The 23,566-nt window shown below is 60.7% G+C and overlaps 12 protein-coding genes across 12 annotated transcripts; 5 read left to right on the top strand and 7 right to left on the bottom strand.

Moving 5' to 3' along the window:
* Positions 1-52: 52 nt before the first annotated feature.
* Positions 53-994, bottom strand: OT_ostta17g02100 (unnamed product; the record flags this gene model as incomplete). The annotated part of the gene is made up of 1 exon (XM_003083945.1): positions 53-994. One exon carries the CDS (start codon positions 992-994, stop codon positions 53-55), a length of 942 nt encoding a protein of 313 aa, XP_003083993.1.
* A 613-nt stretch (positions 995-1,607) lies between these two features.
* OT_ostta17g02110 (Transcriptional coactivator/pterin dehydratase) lies at positions 1,608-2,261 on the top strand (the record flags this gene model as incomplete). The annotated part of the gene is made up of 1 exon (XM_003083946.1): positions 1,608-2,261. One exon carries the CDS (start codon positions 1,608-1,610, stop codon positions 2,259-2,261), a length of 654 nt encoding a protein of 217 aa, XP_003083994.1.
* Positions 2,262-2,389: 128 nt separating this feature from the next.
* On the bottom strand, positions 2,390-4,699 carry OT_ostta17g02120 (Beta-lactamase-like; the record flags this gene model as incomplete). The annotated part of the gene is made up of 1 exon (XM_003083947.2): positions 2,390-4,699. The coding sequence occupies one exon, from the start codon at positions 4,697-4,699 to the stop codon at positions 2,390-2,392; it is 2,310 nt and encodes a 769-aa protein (XP_003083995.2).
* A 210-nt stretch (positions 4,700-4,909) lies between these two features.
* On the top strand, positions 4,910-6,015 carry OT_ostta17g02130 (Aldo/keto reductase, conserved site; the record flags this gene model as incomplete). The annotated part of the gene is made up of 2 exons (XM_003083950.1): positions 4,910-5,048; positions 5,117-6,015. 2 exons carry the CDS (start codon positions 4,910-4,912, stop codon positions 6,013-6,015), a joined length of 1,038 nt encoding a protein of 345 aa, XP_003083998.1.
* A 69-nt stretch (positions 6,016-6,084) lies between these two features.
* OT_ostta17g02140 (Armadillo-type fold) lies at positions 6,085-7,545 on the bottom strand (the record flags this gene model as incomplete). Its single annotated transcript, XM_022984751.1, has 1 exon — positions 6,085-7,545. One exon carries the CDS (start codon positions 7,543-7,545, stop codon positions 6,085-6,087), a length of 1,461 nt encoding a protein of 486 aa, XP_022840494.1.
* A 183-nt stretch (positions 7,546-7,728) lies between these two features.
* Positions 7,729-8,709, bottom strand: OT_ostta17g02150 (Mitochondrial substrate/solute carrier; the record flags this gene model as incomplete). Its single annotated transcript, XM_022984754.1, has 2 exons — positions 7,729-8,453; positions 8,628-8,709. 2 exons carry the CDS (start codon positions 8,707-8,709, stop codon positions 7,729-7,731), a joined length of 807 nt encoding a protein of 268 aa, XP_022840495.1.
* A 451-nt stretch (positions 8,710-9,160) lies between these two features.
* OT_ostta17g02160 (Helicase, C-terminal) lies at positions 9,161-10,747 on the top strand (the record flags this gene model as incomplete). The annotated part of the gene is made up of 1 exon (XM_022984760.1): positions 9,161-10,747. The coding sequence occupies one exon, from the start codon at positions 9,161-9,163 to the stop codon at positions 10,745-10,747; it is 1,587 nt and encodes a 528-aa protein (XP_022840496.1).
* A 193-nt stretch (positions 10,748-10,940) lies between these two features.
* On the top strand, positions 10,941-17,144 carry OT_ostta17g02170 (Mandelate racemase/muconate lactonizing enzyme,C-terminal; the record flags this gene model as incomplete). The annotated part of the gene is made up of 1 exon (XM_022984764.1): positions 10,941-17,144. The coding sequence occupies one exon, from the start codon at positions 10,941-10,943 to the stop codon at positions 17,142-17,144; it is 6,204 nt and encodes a 2,067-aa protein (XP_022840497.1).
* A 145-nt stretch (positions 17,145-17,289) lies between these two features.
* OT_ostta17g02180 (unnamed product) lies at positions 17,290-18,009 on the bottom strand (the record flags this gene model as incomplete). Its single annotated transcript, XM_022984769.1, has 2 exons — positions 17,290-17,625; positions 17,911-18,009. 2 exons carry the CDS (start codon positions 18,007-18,009, stop codon positions 17,290-17,292), a joined length of 435 nt encoding a protein of 144 aa, XP_022840498.1.
* A 142-nt stretch (positions 18,010-18,151) lies between these two features.
* OT_ostta17g02185 (Armadillo-type fold) lies at positions 18,152-19,882 on the bottom strand (the record flags this gene model as incomplete). The annotated part of the gene is made up of 1 exon (XM_003083958.2): positions 18,152-19,882. The coding sequence occupies one exon, from the start codon at positions 19,880-19,882 to the stop codon at positions 18,152-18,154; it is 1,731 nt and encodes a 576-aa protein (XP_003084006.2).
* Positions 19,883-20,030: 148 nt separating this feature from the next.
* On the bottom strand, positions 20,031-22,313 carry OT_ostta17g02190 (Putative 5-3 exonuclease; the record flags this gene model as incomplete). Its single annotated transcript, XM_003083959.2, has 1 exon — positions 20,031-22,313. One exon carries the CDS (start codon positions 22,311-22,313, stop codon positions 20,031-20,033), a length of 2,283 nt encoding a protein of 760 aa, XP_003084007.2.
* Positions 22,314-22,472: 159 nt separating this feature from the next.
* Positions 22,473-23,303, top strand: OT_ostta17g02200 (Pseudouridine synthase, RsuA/RluB/E/F, conserved site; the record flags this gene model as incomplete). Its single annotated transcript, XM_003083960.2, has 1 exon — positions 22,473-23,303. One exon carries the CDS (start codon positions 22,473-22,475, stop codon positions 23,301-23,303), a length of 831 nt encoding a protein of 276 aa, XP_003084008.2.
* Positions 23,304-23,566: the final 263 nt, after the last annotated feature.

A 23,566-nucleotide genomic window follows, 5' to 3' on the forward strand; every position in this document is an offset into this window, starting at 1 on the left:
AAATTAGGCACTGTGTATTTTTAAGTCAGTCACCGTTACGCCGACGCTCAACTCATCCGCGATCGATGCACTCGCGCGTGCCGAATATGTTCGTTCGCCAGCGTAAACAAGGCGCGGTGCCACCGTTAATGGCGATCGTCCTTGACAGGTACATGCGCTCTCGAGCCCTTCTCGGATCGCAAATCCCAGCCTGCGCCTCGACCTCGGTGCAATACTTGTACACCTCCTCGAGATCTGGCTGACAGTACGGCCACGTGAGCGGGGCGTTCATGCGCGATATACGCTCGCGATACCACGTCCCTCGAGGCTCGTACGTGCACCGTCTCAAGAGCTCCGCCACCGAGCACGGTCGGACGATCGTCGAGCACCGCATGTAGTCGTCCAACGCGGTTGGATTGCCCGGAAAAATCGTCGTCACCCACGTGAGCTGTTGCATCAATCGTCCCACTTCACCCTGCGGCTCGAACATCACTCTCGAGCCATCGGCGTCGTAAATTACGTACGCCTCGTTCGCGTACGCGCCGTAATCAGCCGGCGGCCACGGTTCGGCGACGACGTATCCGCCTCCTCCGCCGCCCCGCGGCGGATGCGAGAAGTCGTTCGCGTACGTCATCTCCGTCGCCCGCGTCCTGGCGATTCGATCCAGATCGCTCTGCACATCGTGCGCGATCTCATCGAGCGTTCGCTGTATCGCTTCGTAATCTGGTTCCGTCCCCGAGGTCTCGATGAGCGACAACTCGAGCCTCGCGACTTCGCTCTGGACGTATTCGTCGTACGTCGCGTACGTCCGCGCCGACGACCCGAACGCCGTCCCGACCCCAGACCCTCCATCGACGTCACCGTCGTCATCGACGTACGCCTCGTACCCATCGTCGACGTCCCCCCATCCCGCGTCGCCCGCGTTCGACGACACTTCGTCCCTCGGCGCGAACACGCGCACCGCCCGCGCCCGTCCGTGCACGGAATCGATCACCGACGTCCCCGTCGCCGCCATCGCCCTCGATCCTCCACCGATCGACGTCCACGCGACGATCGCGATCGCGATCGCGCGTCCCCCCGCGCGCGCGCGTCCGCGCATGCCCCCGCGCCCGTCGCCCCGTCGACGACTGCGCGCACCCTCGGCGCGACGACGGCTGACGATTCGCATCGCCGTCTCGAAAAAAACCCGTAACACACAAAAAATGATGGAAAGAGTCGGCTCCTTGACGCCATTGGCGTTTCGCTTGCGCCACGCGTCGAATGTGGTCGTGGCCGATGGTGCTGGAGACCGCGCTGGACGTGGTGATCGCTGAGATGTGCGTGCGGTGCTGGTGTTTGCCGCTACGCCGTCGTCACGCACGAAACCTGCGAGAGAGAGGAGGCCCGTGCCACCCTTCACGGGGGGTGAATTTTTTGCGCCGCGCGTGGGGTTTTCGCCCAACCCCGGGCGCGGCATCGCCGTAGTGTCGAGCGCGAACGCCCATCGACGTCACCCGACGTGCGCGCGCGCGTCGTCGCGGTCGCGGGCGCATACATAGCGTTCTGGGGCGTTAAACGCGACGCGCCCGGCGCGGGCGCGGTGAGGGGGCGTCGAACGACGCGACGTCTCGACGCGCGGGACGTCGACCATGGGCGCGCGCGCGTGGGCGCGCGCGCCGATCGCGGGACGGTGGACGGCGTCGCGGGCGCGCGCGCGCGTCGAGCGCGGCGCGCGCGCGCGCGTGGGCGCGGGCGAGAGCATCAGTAAGAATCAAGAGTACATGGGCGGCTTGGGCGGGGACATCGGCGCGCGCGACGCCACGGTGGGTGAGATCGAGAGTGGATTCACGGAGACGTGCCTGGGACACGCGGACACGGATCACATGAACCGAGCGCCGAAGGCGATGGCGGACATGATCAAACTCGCGGTTCGTCAAATCGGGGACGACGGGTACGACGCCAAGTTGACCTTTGAGCAGCAGGAGGTGTTCCGGAAGCAGGTGTGGGATTGGAAGATTCGACCGGGGAAAGGGAACTTTGAGTGCCTGCGAAGAGAGTTTTCGGTGAAGGATGGCGACGCGGAGGCGCTGGTGGAGAAGATTAACGCCAAATGCGAGGCGGAGGGATGGACGCCGGCGTACCTGGGGGCGACGAGCGGCTCGAACGTCGTGTGCGAGCTCGGGAGCGACGCCGTGAAGGGGATCACGACGAACGATTTCATCTTGGCGGCGAAAATTGACGAGACGGAGGATATCTTGTCGATGGTCGTCAAGGCGGCGCCCAAGGCGAGAAACTGGTTTTAAGTACTCGACCACTAAGAAGACGTCTTCCGAGGATTTCCTCAGAGCGACGTGATTGATTAATACAATTCAAAGACACCGAACAACTCGCATCACTACCTACACGCTAATGTCATCTTAATCATCTCTCCCTACTCGTCCTCCCCTAAGGCTGCCTCCTTGGCGATTTCGTCGTCGTCGTCAAAGAGGGACCTCACCGCGGGTAAGAGTTTGGGAAGTTTCGGCAGCTCGGAGAAGTCGACGCTCATGAGATCGAACGCGACGAACGTTCGCTCGGTGTACGACGCGTCAAAGATTGGAATCTTCGGATATCTCTGCGAGAAGTGCGTCAGGATGGTTCGATACGCCCGGGCGTCGATTCCCGTCTGCACCGCCTCTTTGGTCGTCGAGTGGCGCTTCTTCACCGCTTCCTCCTCCATGCCGTTCTCGAACGTCGCCTCGTGTACTAAGAGCGTGACGTCTCTCGAGGCGTTCACCAAGCTCTGACACGGGCGAGTATCGCCCGAGTATACCATCGACCACCCGCGCCTGCCCGCGAGTCTGGCGCCGTAGGCGTGCGCGCAGTGATTCACGGGCACGGCGACGATTTCGTCCAAATCCGACCCAGAGAGCGCGGCGCGAAGGCGCGCAATCTGTGGACTCATCGTTTCACTCGCCCACTTATCGCTCGTAGTTTCGGCGAGGTCGATAAAGTCACAGTGCAACCGCTCGAGATCTCCGTAAAAGTCCAGGAAGCGTCGCAGCGATCGAGGTCCGACGACGGGAATCGTCGGCGGCTCGACGCCGTCGCGACGGAACAGCTCAGCTCTGTACGTGAGAATGTGCGGCAATCCGACGTGATGATCGGCGTGAATGTGCGAAATCCAAACCATTCGCATGTGCTTCAGCTTTTCGTTCACTGATTCCACGCCGAACCGTCGAATCATCTGCGCCAGAGATCCTTCGCCAGTGTCGAGCATGATGTTGCCATCGAACCCGTCGCCTCCAAACTGCATGAAAAATCCCGAAACGTTCCGGTACTTGGCCGGCATCGCGGAGCCGGTGCCGAGGAACACGAGCTCGACGTCTCCCAGCTTGAGCTTTTGCAAGTACTCGGGCACGGGGAGATCCGCTCCGGGGCGCGGCGCCGAGCTCGGCGACGGCGGCGGAGTCGGTTTCATCGCCGCCGAGGCGAGCTCGCGCGTCTTTGCCTCAACGTCACCCTTGTACACCGCAGTCGGGACGTACTTCGGTACCCCACTCCAATCCGATCCCGCGTTTTTGGTCGGAATCAACGTAAACTTGAACAGGTTTCTTCCCGCGATGGCGTTGGCGACGCCCGACGGGACCTTGTCTCGTTTCCCATCCTTTGCTCTCGACGGCGATGGCGGCGGTGACCTCGGGACGTTTTCATCCGGAAAAATCCCCGAGTGCACCGCATTCAGCCGAGCCTGGATTCTTGCGGAAGACATGAACACGGGAACTTCGTCCATGGCTTTCGAGTTCGCGAAGACGTGCGCGCACTGCTCGCGAGCGCCGCCAAAGACGGATTTCACCATGTCGACGTACTCGCTTGTGGACACTACGCTCGCGCTCGCTAGGTGCACGACAACACTCATATCGTCTACGTTACCGAATAAAGATGTTCCTCGAGACAACGCTTCACGAACGTGCTCGAGCGTCGGCGCGTCGAAGATGACAACTCTTGGCCCAGGTTGTTCCAGCCCGACGCACATGTTTGGCGCGACGACGGTGCCGTCTTCCAGCGTCACCGTCTCTCCGCGCACCAGAGCCCCACGCATGGGCCCGTTCGGAACCCCCAACTTCACCGCCGCTGCCATGTCGAACTTTCCCGGTATCGATGCGAGCTTCACGTCGTAACTCGCCACCTCGCTTGCGCTCGCGCTCTCTGTCCTCGCCCGCTTGGTGTCGCCTCCGTCCTCGGCGCGTTCTCGATTCCTACCCAAAAGAACCGGCCGCACCGTCACCGTGCCGTCGTCCACGATGGCCTCACCATCTATACCGTCGAACCCGTTCTCCTCAAGCGCCACCGCGCGACCGTTCCCGAACAACGTCCTCGCCGCTCGTCCCAAGCGGTCCACTCCGTTCCGCGGTCCTCGCACGTCGACGATTCGGCGCTCGAGTCCATCGACCGACCCTCCGTGCGACGCCAACGCCGCATCGCTCATCGTGAGCAACATTCCAATCAACCCACCGACCGTCGAGCTGTCCACTCTCGTCAAGAATATCGCATTCGTCTTCGCGCTCGCCAACCGAAGCCGCCGCTCGACGCAAAACCTCTGGAATCCCTCGCCCACGTTGAAGACGTATCGCCTCTGATCGGTGAACAGCAACACCGACGCGCACGTCGTGTCCGCGACGTCGGCGTTGAGCCCTAGGATCTGGACGTGGGCGTTTCCGTGCCTCTTCGCCGCCGACGCGTTGGGTTTCGCGCGCGACATTGTTTCCGCCGTCGCGAAAGTTCGAGTTAACTCTCCGCGACGCGTCGCTCTTTGGACGTCTTTCGACGTTACAACGCGCGTTGACGACGCACCGAAGCGCGCGCTCACCGTGTGCGCGACGACGCGTGCGAGAACGTCGCGCGCGCGGCGCATGCGCCGGGCAATGATGAAAGTCGGTTACAGTCGTGACATACCGACGCGTCGCACGCGATGCTCGCGCGCTCGAGCGCGCGCGTGCGCGTGACGCGATGCGCAAAGGGCGACGTCACTTCGAGGCGCGATTCCGTCGTCGCGAGAGCGACGGAGAAGACCAGGACGCTGAGCGACGGGACGGTTTGTTCGTCGATCGGTGCGTGTTTTAATCGTGTCAGTTCTTTTCCGACGCCCTCGACTGACGCGCCGCGTCGCGCTCGACAGGGATCGGCACCATGGCGTGGGGCGATGAAACATTAGGATTCAACGCATCGTTCAGAGAGCGCGATCTCGAGCGGGCGTTCGAGCGAGCGAGCGAGCGGTTACCGAGCGGGTTGTTCGTGGACACGGCGGAGGTGTACGGGGCAAAGAGCAAGCGATTCGAGTGCACGAGCGAACACATCGTCGGACGGTGCGCGAAGAAAGCGAGAGATGAAGGGCGAAGTGTGGTCGTCGGCACGAAAGTGTTCACGGTTCCGTGGACAAACGTCGTGATGGGGGGCGGAGTTCGATTAACGACGAAGTCGCTCGTAGACGCGTTGAGGGCGAGCGTGGAGCGAAACGGCGGCGAGCCGGTGGATCTTTGGAGCATTCATTTTCCGTTTCCGACGTGGAAACAATCCGCCTTGAGCGACGCGTTGGCGGAGGGACAAAGTTTGGGTCTGTGCAAGGCTGTGGGCGTAAGCAACTACGACGCTTCGCAAATGGAGGAAATGCACGGTTTTTTGGCAAAACGCGGGATCCCACTCGTGACGAATCAGGTCAAGTATTCTGTTCTCGATCGATCGGTGGAGAAGAATGGGTTGCTCACCAAGGCAAAAGATTTGGACGTGGCTATTGTCGCGTACTCTCCACTCGGCGGCGGCGCGCTGCGCACTAGCAACGACAAAGAGATTCGCACCCTTAACAAGCTCTTGGAGTTCATCGGAGCCGTGAACGGCGGTAAGACGTCGTACCAGGTCGCGCTGAGATATCTTATACAGAAAGGCGCGATTCCTATTCCGTCTCTGACGAGCGAGAAGAGGGCGGACGACATCGCCGACGTGTTGGACTTCGAGCTCGACATCGAGGACATCTCAACGATCGACGAGAAGCTTGATTACATCGAGCGCACTTCCTCATAGAATCGTGTTGAAATTCGTATTTTTGCGTAGTGCTTTGAGCTAAAAAGTCAGATATTTTACAACGTTGAATCATCCGTCGACGCCCATTCTCGAAACCGCGATCGACAGTCGCGTGCTCGAACGCTCGCGTTGTCGCGATCGATCGATGAGCTCGTCAAAGGAGAGTCCAGCAGACCCCGCGTACCCGCGAGGAGAGTGCGCACCGCCCTCTGCAGTGTTCGCGAGATAGTCGAGCAGGCGCGCGCCTTCCACTTGCGCTCGAATCGCGTCTCTTCCGTCGTCGTCGAGCGCGAGCACCGCGAGCACGCTCAACACGTCGTCTCGAGACGTCGAACATCCCTCGCGAGCGAGAGCGGTGAGCCGCTCGATGATGCGATAGCTCGGTTCCACCATGTGTGCCCGATTCGACGGTTGCCATGCGAGCGCCCACAGAGCCAACGCGGCGTCGGCGGCGGCGGGCTCTAGGGAGTGTCTCAGTTCCAAAACCGAACCCAACACGTCAATCATGTCGTGAAAAAAATTTATCCCGCCGAGACTCGACGCCGTTCCGGACGCAGCAATCACCTTCTCTTTCATCGTAAGCTCTTCGCGATCGCGGCTTAAGCGAACGACGAGATCTTCGCTCTCAGAAGTCGTCGACGGGATGCCGGCGACGCATCGTAGACACTCCATCGAAGCGATTCGCTGCCGAGCGCCGCCGAGCGCTGTGGTCACGAGCGGAAGTACAGTGGCGCATCGAGCCACAGCTCTTCTTCCCGTCGGCCCACTTGACGCCATTTGCGACAAAGCCTCGCTCGCGTCAACGTGTACGACGGTCATCTCCGAACATAACACCTCCACGAGCGACTTCGCGGTGCTCTCGGCGACTAAGTCCAACTCGCTCGGTTCGCTCGATATCGGGAACAACGCGCGATGATCGTACGCATCGTTACGCCCCGAAATCCGTTCGAGGGCGTCGGCGGCGTACTGCGCCTCGTCGCGCACGCCCCCACCCTCTCGCGCCGCTCTCGCGCACGCCGCGCTCAGAGCCGCCACCGCGCCACCTCGTACCATCACCTGACACCCCTCGTGCGACGAAGCGAGCGCCACGAGCGCCCTCGCCGCGTTCTCTCGCATCTCTTCGTCATGTTCGCACGAAAGCGCTCTCAACAAGACCGGAACAGTCCCCGCTCGGGCCAAGCGCTGTAACGCCGAGTCGTTGCACCGCAACAACTGCAACGCCCGTAAAGCGCCAACCTTATCGTTCAACGACACGTTTCTCACCACGACGGAGATTAGTGACAACAACTGCGATCCTCTGGTGGTTTTCGTGAACGACACCGCCGGCCCCTCCGCCTCACACGCGAGCTCTCGCAGTGTGCGCACCACCAACGCGTCGGTCCCGCCTCGGTCAATGTGTGCGTTTTCGTCGCGAGAGAACGACTCGACGAGCGATTGTAACCGCGCCGGATCGTACGACGCGTCCAGAGAGTCCGTGGAGATGCCCGAGAGCGAACTCGTCGATCGCACGCTCGCTGGGCGGTGCAGCATCGCGTCGAGGAGTGCGGGACAACGCGTCGTGTCGGTCGCGCACGTGGGAAAAGAGTGTTGGCCTTCGCGCGTCTCTGTGTTACAACACTCCGACCGACGGAGCGATCGGACGGACGGTGAGATGGCGAAGGCGCGTTGAATGAATGAATGAATTCATCGAATAGTGCGCGCGCGCGTGCTCTTTTACTCCTTGGGTCGGTTCTTGTACGCCACAGCGGCTTCGCGAATGTTGCCGACGATGAAAAAGGCGCCGCAAATTCTCACCGTTCGCGCGAACCCGCCTCGGTACAGACCACGAATGCCATCCTTGGCGTAGGCATCAGTGAGCGCCGCGGTCGCGGACGAGTATCGCTGACCCATCAAATCGCTCTGGAGCATCGTCTTCGCGGTGTCGATCGGGTGCGTTGCCCCCGCGGCGAACGTACCGGCGATGGATGAGCCGATGATGGAGCACGTGAGGTCGCCCAAAGTCGGGTTCGCCTCCTTAATTTTATTCGTCAGCACCGGTCCGAGGCCGAGGTACCCGGCCGTGTACACGCTCTCACGAGCGGCGCACGACATGGTCCCGCGCCACATCTTACCGATCCCGCCCTGGTTCACCACGGCGGACACCGTCGCCCCCGGGCCGAGTGCCATTTTCTGCTGCTGAATAACAGTCAAATCCACCGGCGAGTACAACACGCTCGAGATCGCCCCCGCGGTCATGGCGCACCCGATCTGCTCCAAATCGCTCATATCCCTCGTTCCATTCGTGATCATCCGCTCCACCACGCCGTTCACCGCGACCTGCGCCGCGGTGATCGGCGCGAGCGACGCCGCGTTCGCGAAGACGCCCCGGTACCACCCCGCGACGGACGTCGGCAGCGCCCTGGAGTCTTGCACGCAAATCTTAAAAGTGATCAGCGGCACTGCGCCATCGACGAAGAATTATTTTTGTCAGTCCACCGCGCGCGGTCGACCGCCCCACCCACCCTTCCATCGACACCGACCGCCCGTCTCGCGCGCGCGCGTCCCGACGCCTCATTAATCCATCCACCCGTCGCGCGTCATCTTCACCATTCCTCGACGGCACCGAGACGCACTCTGCACGCATGTCTCGACGATCCCCCCGAACGCCCCCACGGCGAGATTTTCACCGTCGTTGAGCGGAATCCTCGTCGTCATCGCGACCGCGAACGACCGTCGAGCGATGTCGACCGAGGCCTCGGACGCCCCTTGCGTGGACGACGCACACGCGTGGTACGGACACAGGGTGATGCACACACGATGTATGTATCGAATGTCCGTTTTGTTGCGTTTATGGTGTCCCGACCCGTCGCGCGCGTGGTTCCTTCATTTCATTGGAGTATATCTTACACAGTACGTGCACATGTGGATGACGCACACGGGTGGTACGGACACAAGGTGATGCACACACGATGTACGTAGCGAATGTCCGTGTTTTTTCGTTTATTGTGTCCCGACCCGTCGCGCGGGCGTGTGCGTCGTGGTCGTCGTTTGATGGAGATATATCCGTTGTAATACGTAACCGCGCCGCCGCCGCCACGCGCGCGCGCCGCGACGCCCCCGCGCGCGCCCGCGCACGTCGACGCGCGACGAGCGCGAGGCGCGTGCGATGCCGAGCGATGCGGCGAAGAAACGCGCGCGCGCGGACGAGACCCCGGAGGCGCGCGCGCGACGAAAGGCGGCGAAGCGAGCGAAGAAAGATGCGGAGGAGCGGCGGCGAGACGTCGAGCGCGACGCGTCGCCGTCGATCGAGGCGCCGCCCACGCCCACGCTCAAGCGCGTGGCGTCCAAGGAAGACTTTCGTAAGGAGCATCAGATATCGATCAAGAACGCGTGCGAGCGGACGAGGGATTTGGAGCCGTACGTGACGTTTGACGACGCAAAGTTTCCGGCGGCGCTGCGAAAGGCGTTAAAGGCGCAAGGATACGACGCGCCGACGCCGATTCAGGCCGAGGCGTGGCCGATTTTGTTGAAAGGGAAAGATGTGGTGGCGATCGCGAAGACGGGTTCGGGGAAGACGTGCGGGTTCTTACTCCCGGCGTTGGCGAAAATCGTCGCCGAGGGGACGCAAAAGGCGCCGGAGATGCAACTCGTCGACGGGCGATGGAGACCGGGAGCGGTGACGCCGAGCGTGATCGTTCTCGCGCCGACGCGAGAGTTGGCGATTCAGATTCACGACGAGTGCGCCAAGTTTTGTCCGGCGGCGGGATGTCGTTCGGCGGTGCTCTACGGAGGCGCCGCCAAGGGCGACCAGCTTCGAGCGCTGCGCTCTGGCGCGGATGTCGTCGTCGCCACCCCGGGGCGCTTGAACGATTTCTTAGAGCCCCCTCCCGGATTCACCGCCCCCGTGAGCGCCGTGAAGGCGGCGTACGTGGTATTGGACGAAGCTGATCGCATGTTAGACATGGGTTTCGAGCCGCAGATTAAGAAGATTTTTAAGCTGTGTCCGTCGGCGCGACAGACGGTGATGTTCACCGCGACGTGGCCGAAGGGCGTGCAAAAGATCGCCGATGCGTTCACGACCAAGCCGATTCACATCCAAATCGGTTCTGGTGGGGACAAGCTCACGGCGAACAAGTCCATCACGCAAACCGTGGAGGTGGTGGAGGAGGAGGAAAAGTTTGATCGATGCGTCGCCATCCTGAAGAAGGAGCTCGGTAAGAACGAGACGTGCATCATGTTCGCCGGCACGAAACGTCGATGCGATTTCTTAGATCGCCGACTGAAACAAGTCGGGTTCTCATCCGCGGGGTCGATTCACGGCGACAAGGATCAGTACGAGCGCGAGATGGTGCTCGACAATTTCCGACGCGGTCGCGGGAACATTCTCGTCGCAACCGACGTCGCCGCTCGCGGCTTGGACATCCCGGGCGTCGCCGCGGTCATCGTGTACGATTTTCCACTTCAGGTCGAGGACTACGTGCACAGAATCGGCCGAACCGGTCGCGCGGGTAAGGATGGAAAGGCTTTCACGTTTTTCACCAAGGACAACCGCGGCGCTGCGAATGAGCTCATCGAAATCCTCCAGGGTGCGGGTCAAACCGTTCCTCTGGCGCTCCAGGCGATGCAACGCAAGGGTGGCGGCGGCGGCCGCGGCTACTCCGGCGGCCGAGGCGGCGGCAGAGGCCGAGGCGGCGGCAGAGGCGGCAGAGGCGGCGGCAGAGGCAGAGGCGGCGGCAGACATAACAAGTGGTGACGAGTTTCGTGATCCCACCGATGACCCGATCCCGATCGACATGTTGTAGTATTTCAATTCATCACGTTCGACTCATCGACGCTTCTCCGTCCGCTCTCCCGCCGTCGCCACTTTGATCCAATTCGTCGTCGCGTCGACGTCTCCGCCCCGCCCCGCGCCGCGTCCGCACACGTCGTCGCGCTCCACGCCCGTGATGCGCGTCGCGTTTCGCCCAGACCTCGCACACGGGGCGATCGCGTCATCGAACGCGCATCGAACGCGCGCAAAGCGTCATCGCGGGCGCACACCGCGCTCGGTGAGCGACGAGAGCGTCGCGGATAGGACTCCGTCGCAGCGCGAATCAACCTCTCGAAACGTCGTCACCTCGAACGAGGACGACGCGCAGGCGGTAAACCGCGCGTCGAACGCGGTCGAGCCCGCGGAGTGCCGGGTGACGCGCGATTTAGGTCGGGCGGTGAGCGCGAAGGAGGGTTGGCGGCGCCTCGCGCGGGCGACGCGCGAGTCCAGACGCGACGTCGAGCGGAGCGGTGAGTCGAGGAACGAGAGCGGGTGCGTGCGGTTCGTGATCGACGTTCCGAGAGGGGATGCGTGTTTAGATTGGGTGCGAGAGGCGAGCGGACGCGCTGGAGAGGGTGCGCCGGCGTTTTATTGGTCGCCCAGGGCGCGCACGGCGAGCGGCGGCGGAAAAGCGAGCGGAAGGACACGCGATGGATCGGTCGAGGACGACGGACGCGCGAGCAGGCATGACGGGATGTTGAGTTCTGATAGAGGCGCGCGCGCGGGTTTAGGGGCGTGCGCGACGTGGACGGACGCGGGAGAGGAGGACGAGTCTTCGTTTCAGCGGCGCATAGCATCCATGCGGAGGTTTCTTAGCGGTCATCAGAGCGGACGTGCCGGCGCACGCGTGTACGGAGCGGGACGATTCGACCCCGGACGCACACCTGAGGCAGAGTGGGCGTCGTTCGGGACGCACTTCTTCTTCTTACCCGTGCTCGAGGTGGTGGAGGGCGTCAAGTGCGCCACGCTCTCGGTGTGCGTCGCGTGGGACGCGAAGGGCGACGAGAACTGCGGTCCCTCGGCGAAGTCGTTCGTTCAAGCGTTGGATGACGCGTGTGAGATGCTCAAGCGCTCGATGAGCGTGAACCTGAGCTCGAACGAGACACTTCCGCCCGGAGCGGCGCACGTAACAGACAGGACTCTGGTGCCTGATGAGAACGGGTGGTCCAAGGACGTGTCCTCCGTCATCGATCGTATTCGAGCATCCAAGGCGAGTTCGAGCTCGAATCGCGAAAAGGGTGAGGCGTGGGTGGACTTGGGAAGTAGCTTTGATGAAGCGGATTCACCAAACGTGCGGTCCGCATTGGAGTCGCTCGGGCGCGCGGTGGGCTTAGAAGCGCCAAGCGCGGTTCTCGACCAGTTCGAGGCGATGACGATGGCGAGAAGTCTCTCGGATGAAAACGTGAATTCAGACGGCATGGTGGACGCCATGCTTCTCGGAGGAAAATCCATGGAACCGCTGCGTAAAGTCGTCTTGGCTCGCCGTAGCAAGCTCGCGCTCAGCGCGCCGGTGAACACATTTGACTTGATTTCTAGGCTTCAAGCCCGCGACCCCGACGCGTATCAGTTCGTTTTGAGGCATCCAAACGGAGAGACGTTCTTAGGATCGACCCCTGAACGTTTGTTTCTGAGTCAAGGAGGAAGAGCTTCCAGCGAAGCCGTGGCAGGCACGCGCGCGCGAGGCTCTGACGACGGTGAAGACGCAGCGCTCGCTTACGACATGCTTTTGTCGCCAAAAGAACACGAAGAGTTCGCGATCGTAAGAGAAGAAGTTCGTCGTGCTCTCGGGGAAGTCGCGGAGGGTGGAAACGATGGCATCGACGTTGAGCTGGAGAAAGGCATCCTACGAAACGTCACGGTTCAGCACTTGTACTCACGCTTATCCGCACCTCTGGCTGGAGGGAAGAATGAGGCCGATTTGATCTGCGCGTTGCATCCAACGCCCGCCGTGTGCGGTTATCCGCGTCCCGCGGCGCTTCGCACTCTTCGAGCGGTGGAATCCTTCGACAGAGGCTTGTACTCGGGACCCTTGGGCTGGATCGGCGCGGAAGACGCGGAATTTGCCGTAGCGATTCGCTCCGCACTGGTGCATCCGAGCGGCGACGAGGTATCGCTGTATGCAGGTGTCGGTGTCGTTGGCTCCGCTAACGCTCAAGCCGAATGGTCCGAGCTGAATTTGAAGACGAAACCACTGGAATCGTTACTGGCGCCGGCGCCGCGGCTCGCGAGTCTACCCAACCCGAACGCCGCGTGGGCGACCATTCTCGTCGGTGAGCTTGTACGAGGAGGTATTACGACCTTTTGCGTTGCACCGGGGAGTCGTTCGACTCCTCTTGCGCTCGCGGCGGAGAAGCACGTTGGCGCGAATGTGGTTGTTTGTATCGACGAACGATCGCTAGGCTTTTACGCGCTCGGATACGCAAAGGGTTCCGGACAGCCTGCGGCGGTGATTTGTAGCAGCGGTACCGCCGTGGCGAACCTTTTACCATCGGTGGTGGAAGCATCCGAGAGTTCGACGCCCTTGCTGTTGCTCACCGCCGATCGTCCGTACGAGCTGCGTAACACCGGTGCGAACCAAACAATCGATCAGGTGAAAATATTCGGATCTTACACTCGATTCAATGCGGATTTGGCGCCGCCGGGTGACGGTTCGCCCGCGCGTGCGTGCGCAACAATGGCATCCACCGCACTGAGGCATCTGAGGGGCGTTGATTCCGGGCCAGTGCACCTGAATTGCGCGTTCCGCGAGCCTTTGGGGCCGCAGCGCGTGGAGTGGGACTCCGTGACGGCGCTCAAAGGATTGGAGAACTGGGAGGCGTCTTCAACGCAATTCACGATCGGCAACGCCTCGATCAGCGCCCCTCAGGATGGAAGTGCGTGGCAATCAGCCTTGTCGCGCATCTCTCGGGCAAAGCGAGGTTTATTCGTCGTCGGAGGCGGCACGACAGCCGCAGATGCCATTGCCGCCACAGCGATGGCGGAGACGTTGGGATGGGCCGTCGCTGCCGACGCCACGAGCGGAATGCGCGTTGGCGCGTGTGAGAACGCATCGGTGCGAATGATTCCGATGATTGACTACGTTCTCGTGGAGCCGAGTACGCACGAAGTGCTTCGACCCGATGTCATCGTGCAAGTTGGCACTCGCTTGACGTCCAAACGGTTGAATCAGTTCCTCGAGACGAGCGCGATCGACCACGGTGCCGAATGGATCATCATAGAGCCAACGCCGAACCGACATGACCCAGCGCACTGCGTCTCTGTCAGAGTCGAATCGTCTATTGGTCACGCGTCGGAACTCTTGGAGCGTGCTCTGAACGACGAGAGCGGATACGCGATGAGCGAGCGCAAGGCGGCATGCGTCGCCTTCGCTGATCGAGCCGTCTCCATCGGTGAGGCAGTCGCTCGCGAAGCTGCCGTCGCACTCGATGATATAACAATCAATGAAGGAGTCTCCGAGATGGCGGTCGCTGTCGCGATCAGCGAGGGCTTGCCGGACTCTATGGGTTTGTTCCTCGGAAATTCGATGCCCATTCGCGACATTGACACATTTGCGGGTATCAAACGATACGCTGAAGGCTTCGAAAAGTCGGATGGCACCTCCCTTGGAGTTCCTGTGAGCGCAAACAGAGGTGCTAGCGGGATCGACGGCGTCATATCGACCGCCGCCGGTTACGCCGCCGGTCTCGGACATCCAGTCACGCTGATCATCGGAGACGTGTCCTTCCAACACGATTCCAACGGTTTGCTGTTCCTTCGCGAACGACCGGGGCAACCACCTGTGACGGTCGTTGTCGTCAATAACGGTGGCGGTGGCATATTCTCATTCTTACCAGTCGCCGCACAAGTCGATGATTCTTCGTTCAATCGCTTGTTCGCGACGCCACCGGACGTTTCGAGACGGGGTCTGTGCGAGGCCCATCGCGTGACGTACTCGCATCCCAGAACTATCGAAGAGCTTCGAAGAGCTCTCCGTACATCGTGGACCGAGAATCAGCACAATGTTATCGAAGTGACGACATCACGAGCGAGAAACTTGGTCCAGCACAAGATGGTTCAGCGTCGATGCGCTCATGCCGCGCGACGTGCGCTGAGACTCTCCGCCGAGTCGACGGCAAAAATCGTACGAGGAGTGGAGATTGCTTCCTTTTCCATTCCTCTGAACAAGCCAACGACGACGGTAAGTGCTTCAATGCAACGCGAAGGCATGATACTGAAGGTTACTCTGAGTGATGGAAGCGTTGGCTTCGGCGAATGCTCACCTCTACCCGGACTCCATCGCGAGACTCTTCAAGAGAGCAGAGCGCAGCTTGCGGTTGTTGCTTCTCTTCTCGACAACATCGACGTGCCTACGAACATCAGTCTGCTGAATGGTGCGTTCACGTCGTGGTTGGAGAGTCGTGTCGGTATTCGAACGCCGAACGGCGAGTTATTCCCTTCCGTACGATTCGCCGTCGAAGCCGCCGTCGCGAATGCGCTGGCCGCGAGCGTGGGCGAGCCTCTCGCGCACATCATGACTGGTAATGCCGACACCAGTGGTGTTTTCGTCAACGGGCTCGTTGACGCCGCTACGGATATAGATGCTGCGCGAAGAGAGGCACGAGATCTCGTGGACGCTGGATTCACGTGCTTGAAAGTCAAGGTGGCTCGAGGAGTTGGGAAAGAGGGCGCGAACGCCGATGCCGAGCGCCTCGCAGCGATTCGAGCGGAAATCGGACCGAGCGTGGTCTTGCGCGCAGACGCCAACAAAGGATGGGATCTGAATGATGCGCTCCACTTTGGCGCACGCGTCGTTGATCTCGGCGTCAACTTGCAGTACGTTGAAGAGCCCACTCGCGACGCGAGAGACATCGCTACGTTTCACTTCACCACGAGCATCCCCGTGGCGTTAGATGAGACTATCGATGAAATCGTGCGTTCATCTGCGAACTTTACCGACGCGAGCGCGACCGTGGCTCAAATCGCAGACCAATCGACCGGAGTCGCCGCCATTGTTCTGAAGCCGTCTGTCGTCGGTGGCCTCGAGGCGACTACAACTCTGGCGAGAGCTGCCATGTCGCGAGGAGTGCGTCCTGTTATCTCGAGTGCTTTCGAGAGTAATATTGGCTTAAATACGTGCGCTCATCTCGCCGGTTTCCTTGAAGACGCACTTGAGCGCGAAATTTGCGCCGCGAAAGATACGTCAACACAAAACGACAATACGGAGCGCTCCGGCGCATCGGAATCCCCCAAGCCACTCATTCTCGAGTTGGACAATCAACCGAGCGCGCATGGCTTGGGAACCGCGACGTGGTTCAACGGCGATGTCATGTCTCCAAACTCAGCGCCAGTAGTGAAACGATCGAATGGTGTCACGATTGAGTTCACCGCAGTGGACGCTGCGTTGTCGAAAGCGACGGAGTTCATGTCGGACTTTACTAACTCGACGCGCGCTTGGGGCGAACCCACGACGGTTCGCGTGGAGACCCCGAATGGTTGTTTCGGCGTTCATGTCGTCGATAGTCAACGCAGTGACGTGAAACAAACCATCGTGCTTTTGCATGGTTTCATGGGTTCGAGCACTGATTGGGACGTCGTTGCCCGAGGTCTTGCGGCGTCGGGCGACGCTCGCGTTGTCGCCATTGATTTACCCGCTCACGGAGAGACAACAATATCTCCGAACCCCAATAAATCCATGAGCGATTGCCTGAGCATCGAAGAAATGCGTGACGTTGTGGCGATGGTGCTGTCTCAAATTGGATGTGCGCCGGAATCGACGCACGTCGTCGGGTACAGCATGGGTGCTCGTGTCGCGCTCGCTCTGGACGAGCATCTAGTGAAGACGATCGTTTCCATAGGTGGATCGCCGGGCGTCCGTGGCGACGAAGCGCGACGCGCGCGCGCTGCTCGAGATGACGCACTGGCGAGCGCTCTTCGCAAGGGTGCGGGCGTGCGCGAATTCGCAGAGGTTTGGTACAAACAGAGTTTGTTTACTTCGCTCATCGAGCACCCTCGACTCGGCGGCGTCGAAGGTCTCTCCGCACGTCGAGGATCGACTCGCGGTGCAGATGCGGAGATACTTGCGACGTGCCTCTCAGCCGCGTCGCCCGGTCGTCAAGGCGAACAGTGGTCAGGTCTCGGACGGTTCGCGGGCAAACTCACCCTCATAGTCGGCGAAAAGGATGAGAAATTCAAGGCGATGTCCTTCAAGATGCGAGACGCCGTGGCAGAGACCTCCGCGCTCGCGGAAGACGCAGTGAGCGTGCTTATCGTTCCGGATAGCGGACACGCCGTGCACTTAGAGGCGCCAGAAGCGGTCGTTCGTCGCGTGCTTCGCGCGATTCGGCGCGAAAAATATAGGTAGAAATGAAAATGAGCTCGAATTAATTAATTATACCACGACGCGCCGCGCAGAGCGTTGACGTACCTTCGGCAATCGTTGAAAGTAAAACTTGAACTCGCGATCCTCGTCATCGCGAGTGAATCTTGATGTCTCGAACGACGAGCGCTTACTTCTTGCCGAAGAGACCGCTGAGGAAGCCACCGAAGGTCTTGCCTTCGAGCGGATCCTTCATGTTGACCGGCTTGGAGTACGAACGCGCAAACTTAGAGGAACCTCCGACCGTCTTGTTCAAGTTCGCCGTCTTCTTCTGCATCTCCTTGCGCTTGGCTTCGGCCTTCGCGAGCGCCGCCTTCTTCGCCTCGGCGGCGCGAGCCGCCGCCGCCTTGTTCTTCTCCGCCAGCGCCGCCGCCTTCTTCTTCGCATCGGCCGCCTTCTTCGCCGCCAACTCTTGGTTCTTCTTCATCATTTCCCGACGATTGTTCGTGTCGATCGTCTTACCCGCCTACGAATCGCACGTCGCATCGTCTTCCCGTCAGTCTCCCGCCGCGTCGCCGAAACGTTATCTCCTCCGTCGCCCGCCGCGCCGTCCGCCTCCGCGCCCTCCTCCCACCCGCACGGTCGCCCAGATCGCCCGACCCGGTCGTTCGACCTCGAACCGACGACGCGCGGTCCATCGTCCTCGCCCGCGGCGCCTCTCCGAGGAGATTTCGGCCGCGATCGCGCCAATCATTCGTGCACCGCGTCCCGAGCGCGAACCGTCAACAATCGCATCGTTTCGAGCACGCACGCGCACCGCGGTCGACGCGCGGTCGACCCGTGGTGCCGTCGTCGCGCGCGCGACGACGGCGTTCGCGACGGACGCCTTGAAGCTCAACGACGCGTGCATCGCGACGGGACGGGGCGGGAAGTGCGACGCGGCGCGCGGGTGCGGCGGATCGCGTCTCCGTCGTGTGTGTGGGCGAACAGTATGCGTGGTGTGGAGATTTTTTTGTCACAGACGCGGTGGATACACTTTTCACGCGCGACGCTCAATCGTCGCGCTCGCCGGGGGCGTACGGAAGCGAGGCGAGCGCGGCTCGAACTTGCTCGGCGCGTTTGTCCTCGCCACCGGAATCACCGACGTGATGCGCGTACTCGCGGATGATATCGCGAAGATCACCGAGGGTGATTGAGTTTTGCGACGCGTTGGCGTAGAGCCTGCGCAAGATCGGCGCGTGACCGGTGGCCCAGAGATTGGCGAGTATTAACGTCAGATGTTCGAGCGTGGCCAACCCAGCGTCGAGTTTTTGTAGGTACTCTTCCTCCTCGGTGAGCTCGATCCCGAGATCTTCGTCGTCGTTTTCCAGGCGGCTTTGCTCGGCGCTCACGCGCTTCGCGAATTCAACCCAGAGCTCGATGAGACGGTCGCACTTGGCGTGATCATCCTCGACAAACTTGGCGCACAGTCGGTCGCGACGCTCGGTATCCGCGAGATTTTTAAACATGGAACACAGTAAGCTGCTCGAGCGCGTTTGCTGCTCGAGAACGGCCTCGTTTCCGAACGTTTTGCGCAGCGTCTTTACGTTTCGACCCATGAAGGCGGGGAACAAGCTCTTCAATCCACCGGCGTCGACAAAACGCTCGCACGCGCGCTTGTTTCCACTAGTCACGTAGTCCAGACACTTCAGAGCGGGTATCGCCGCAAATGGCGTCGCCTTCTTGTCTCCACTGGAACTTCCGCGCAAGATCATTAACATGAGCTCTATTCCCTCGAGATCGAGGAACTCATCCTTGGTCTCGGGCGTCATGACGACCGCGCACACGGCATCGAATAAGTTCTCGACGAGCTCCTTCTCGCCGTCATCCTCGGGCTCGCGTTTTTTGTACGCTGACACGGCTTGTAGCAGTGCGTCTAAGCCGTTCATATCGAGACACTTCTTGCGACAACGCGCGCTGCTCTGCAAGACGATGGCTAAAATTTCCGACGCGGCGAGCTTGTTTTCGTCCACGACACGCTTCTTCTCAACTCGCTTCAATAGCCATCCCAAAAGATCTGTCTCATCGCACAATCCCTCGAAAGCTTCGTTGCACGATTCTCCGCTGTCTTCGTCCACGGTTGTTCCCACGATCTCTCCTAAGTTCTCCACGATTCCTAGCGCCGAAGACACCGCCGCGGACGCCTCGCTCGTCGTCGCCCGCGTATCCCCGCGCTTGTCCTCAAACCTCACAAGCGCCGCGTACAGCGCCGCGTACCCTCCCGCGCGTTTAATAGCATCCGCCAGCGCCTTTCCTCCCTCTTCATCACTCTCCACCGCGTCTCCGTCCGTGAGCTCTCGCAACACCTCCAACGTATCCGCGACGACGTCCTCGTTCTCGTGTCCCAATATCCCCACCACCGATTCCATCACGTTCAATCGCACGAGCTCCGCGTACAACTCCGGCGCGCTCGCGAGCTGCCCCAGGGCTTTGATCTCGCAATCCAGCTCGATCTCACTCTCCGCGAACCTCGCCGGTTCGTCCGCGTGCTTCGCCCGCTGTTTCACATTCTCCGCGTACGCCCGCTCGAACGCCAACACCAACTGACGCACGCGCTTGGCGTCCAGTTCGGACGACGGATCGTTCACGTTCGCGTCCGCGTCCGCGTCCGCGATCGCCGCGCTCGTACCGGCGCGATCGGCGTCGAAGAAGGATGCATCCATCGTCGGACGTTTCGGCGGTGGCGCGGCGAAAACGTCGTCGTCGTCGTCGTCGTCGCCCCGCTCGGGCGCGCGCGCGGGCATGGCGACGGGCGATCGGCGCTCTCGTCCGCGCTCTCGTCCGCGCTCTCGTCCGCGGGCGCGATCGTCGATGTGTGACGCTTCGTGGCGCCGCGGGGTTGGTTTGACGTGCAAAAGTGAGCTATACAATGTACAAACATTATCGGTCCGGTTAGAACGCGCGCGCGAACGTCGAGCGATGCGTTTGGACTCGAACCGCGCGGAGACGGCGTTCGGTGCCTCGCTTTGTGTCTGTTCTCGCGCCGTTGGTGCCGTTCGGGCGGCGAGACGACGGGCGAACCACGTCGCTCGAGACGGCGTCCGTCGTCGCCGATGTGGATTGGTCGTCCCGTTGGTGTCGGGCGCGCGCATTCGTGTCGTTTCGACCGTTACTCGATTGGCTGTTCCGTGACGCCGCGATGGACGCGTTCGCGTCGTCCATCTCCTTGAAATGTTCGTTGTCGACGCCCCATCGACGAACAACGTCGTCGATGTCGCCGTCAAACTTACGAATCTCCGTCGTTTGCTCTTTTTGGAGACTCGGGTAGCCGTTGGGGACGATCTTTTTGTACCAAGTCGAAAGCTCTTCCTCGTCGGCAAAGTCGCGAGCATCGACATCCTTGGGATCAAACATTGTGTGACGCCAAAAGAGCACCGAGGTCGCCAGCGTGCGAAGCTCTTCCTCTTCCTCCGTGAGCACGTTATCCGCGCTAAGTCTCGCTACGGCGGCCTCGACCGTGGGAAGGCAAATTGGATCTTCGTTCGCGTGCTGCGGTGCCGAGTGTAGGTGCTGTAAGTGCGCTCGACTGAGTTCCTTCACCCTCTTCCGCACCTCATCCATGGACATGTACTCGCCCGTCTCTGGATCGATGATGTAGCCCTCGTCGTCCGTGAAGCGCGAAAATCGTGAGAACTGCGCGTTCGAAGGCACGACTTCGCTGAATCCCGGATCTTTCGACGCCAAAGTGTTCGACAGCGCGTTCTCCATTGGAGCCACATGCATGCGATACCGAATGCACTCTGAACAGTAGTCCATGGCAAACATCTCTCGAATCGGTGACTTAGGGTCGACGAGCCGACGAATATTATTCGAAATTTGCTTGCGACCGCCTCGAGGTATGACCGCGAGGGAGTACGCGAGCGGCGTCACCGGACGCGAGTTGTAAAAGCTCGCTTCAGCGCGCTTAAGATTGACGAGCGGATCGCACGACACGTCATACTCATCCGGTACGGACAAAAAGTCGTACGTGCTCGTCGGTCCTTGCCCGGTGAAGTGAAAACTAAAATCTTCGCACTCACCGTTGAAGTACATGTTGAGCATCCATTCTACCCCCCACATATACTCGTACGCTCGCTTGCGATGCCTCTCTTGCGCTCCCTTGCCATCGTTATCACGCCTGTTGCTATCATGCCTCTGCGTCGCGATCACTCGCCTTGCGAGATGACGTAAAAACACCCAGTTCACCGCGGATGCCAATCCCTTCGCTTGTTCCGGATGCGCTCTCGTATTCTTGCTGAACTGTCTATTGAGCTCATCCACGCTCTCGGGCATCGGGAACAGCGGGTCGTCGCGAAACAGATACGTCTCTCGCATCTCTAGATACGTCTTCCACGCCGTCTTCGCCCCGAGCTTGGAGCTTGGGATATAGTCGTTCCCCATCATCGCCGACAGCCCGACAAAATCGCGCCTCGCGCTGTCGAGCGACGCCCCTCTCGGGAGCGCGTTGAGCAAGAGGCGGTCAAACTTCCGCGCGATGAACACCCACTCGTTACCACCCATCACGTACACCTCAAACCGTTCGTTCGATGCGTATCGTTTTCGTCCTCGTCCCTTACCCTGCCCGAACAGAATCATCGCGAGTAAGAGTGCGTCGGAATCCTCGGTGACGATGCAATGCGAGTGTCCCTGAAACCTCGGGTTCGCCATGCGTTGCTGAATGCTCTTCACCAGTTTAATCTCCCCCTCTCCCGCGACGCGCATGCTCGAGATTTCATACAAAACCTTATCAACCGGTGCCCCGTTCCTATCTCTCCTGAGCATTCGTCGCGCCACGTAATACTCCAACGCGCGGTCGATTTTTAGCGCCAAGACGCTCCCCGGCGTTATTCCAATCTTCAACATCTTACTCGCCTCCTCGCTCAGCGGCGTCGCCGCCCCCGCGCTCAATCGAATCCTTCGTTTTCGCTGCGTGATCGTCTTCGCCATCGGTGCCGGTCCATCAAGCGCTAACGTCACCCCGTGTCTCGGGTTCGTCTTGTTCAGCCTATTGTCCAGCAGCGTGAAGAGCTTTTTGAAAAAGCTCGACTCGCTGTTCGAGTGATGCGCGGCGACGTGCAAGAGATTATTCACGTCGATGTACACGTGATCGTACCGTCTCGGCACCCTCGAGCTGTGTTTCACGAAGGCGCCGCCGAATTCTTCCTGAAGCCATCTCGTGTACCCAGTCACCCCCATGTCGACCGCTCACGCGCGCGCCCGACGACGCGACGTCCTCGCGCGCGACGACGCGACGCGCACCGTCCACGTCCGCGTCCTCGGCGTCGCGTCGAGCCCGCGAGGACGCGCGCGCGCACGGGGCGTCGCTGAATGCGGGCGACCGCAGTGCGCGACGCGATGTCCGCGCGCGCGTTAGGGCCGACGCCACGGGCGCGCGCGTGGACGTCCGGGCGCGAACGCGCGCGCGGACGTCGAGCGATCGCGTGCGCGCGGGACGAGCGCGTCGAGCGCGTCGAGCGCGTCGACGCGTTGTTGAGCAGACTGGGGTACTGCACGAGGTCCACCGCTCGAGCGTTCGCGTCGCGGCACGAGATCGTCGTCGACGGGACGCGCGTGCGGGGGGTGGACGCGAAGGCGCGCGCGTCGACGTTGCGCGTCGACGGGGAGGCGTTGGATCATCCGGATGGGGTGCTCGTGGCGATGCATAAACCGCGCGGGACGGTGTGCTCGCACGACGAGAGAGAGGGAGCGAACGTGTACGAGCTCTTACCGGAACGGTGGCGACGACGGAAACCGTCGATAGAGACGATTGGGAGGTTGGATAAGGACACGAGTGGATTGTTGCTGTTAACGGATGATGGGGCGCTGAATCACGCGTTGACGTCGCCGAAAAAAGACGTCGGGAAGTGGTACAGAGTGCGGACGGATGGGCCGATTCCACGAGCGTGCGTGGAGGTATTCGCGAGCGGAGAGCTGACTTTGAGCGGGGAAGAGAAATCGTGTAAACCGGCGATGTGCGAGATCACGGGTGAGCGCGAGGCACGACTTCGACTCACCGAAGGAAAGTTCCATCAGGTCAAGCGCATGTTCGCCTTCTTTGATGGCCTGACCGTGGTCGAACTCCATCGTGAGAGCTTTGGTGGATTAAAATTAGAAGACGTGGCGCCGAATCCGGGGGATTTCGTCGTGCTCCCGACGGATTACGATTTCACCGTCGGCGAGGCGTAGACAGATAGAGACGGGTGGATGTTTGTGTAACTAGTACAAGGGATTTCGGTAAAAAGTATGAAAAATGTTAATTTTCGTGTTTGCGCGCGTCTAGCGTCGCGACGCGTGCGCCGATTGCGCTCATTCGAGAATATATTTTAGGAAAACTTACGAGCTTTCCAACGAGCCATCGCTCGTCGTCTCTCGCTCAGTATCGCGTCGTCGAGGTTCGGACGAAAATCATGAATTTTCGTGTTAATTTTCTGAAAAATAATGGTTCGAGC

This window comes from Ostreococcus tauri, assembly GCF_000214015.3.
Source record: "Ostreococcus tauri WGS project CAID00000000 data, contig chromosome 17, whole genome shotgun sequence".
In the NCBI taxonomy this organism is placed as follows: domain Eukaryota; kingdom Viridiplantae; phylum Chlorophyta; class Mamiellophyceae; order Mamiellales; family Bathycoccaceae; genus Ostreococcus; species Ostreococcus tauri.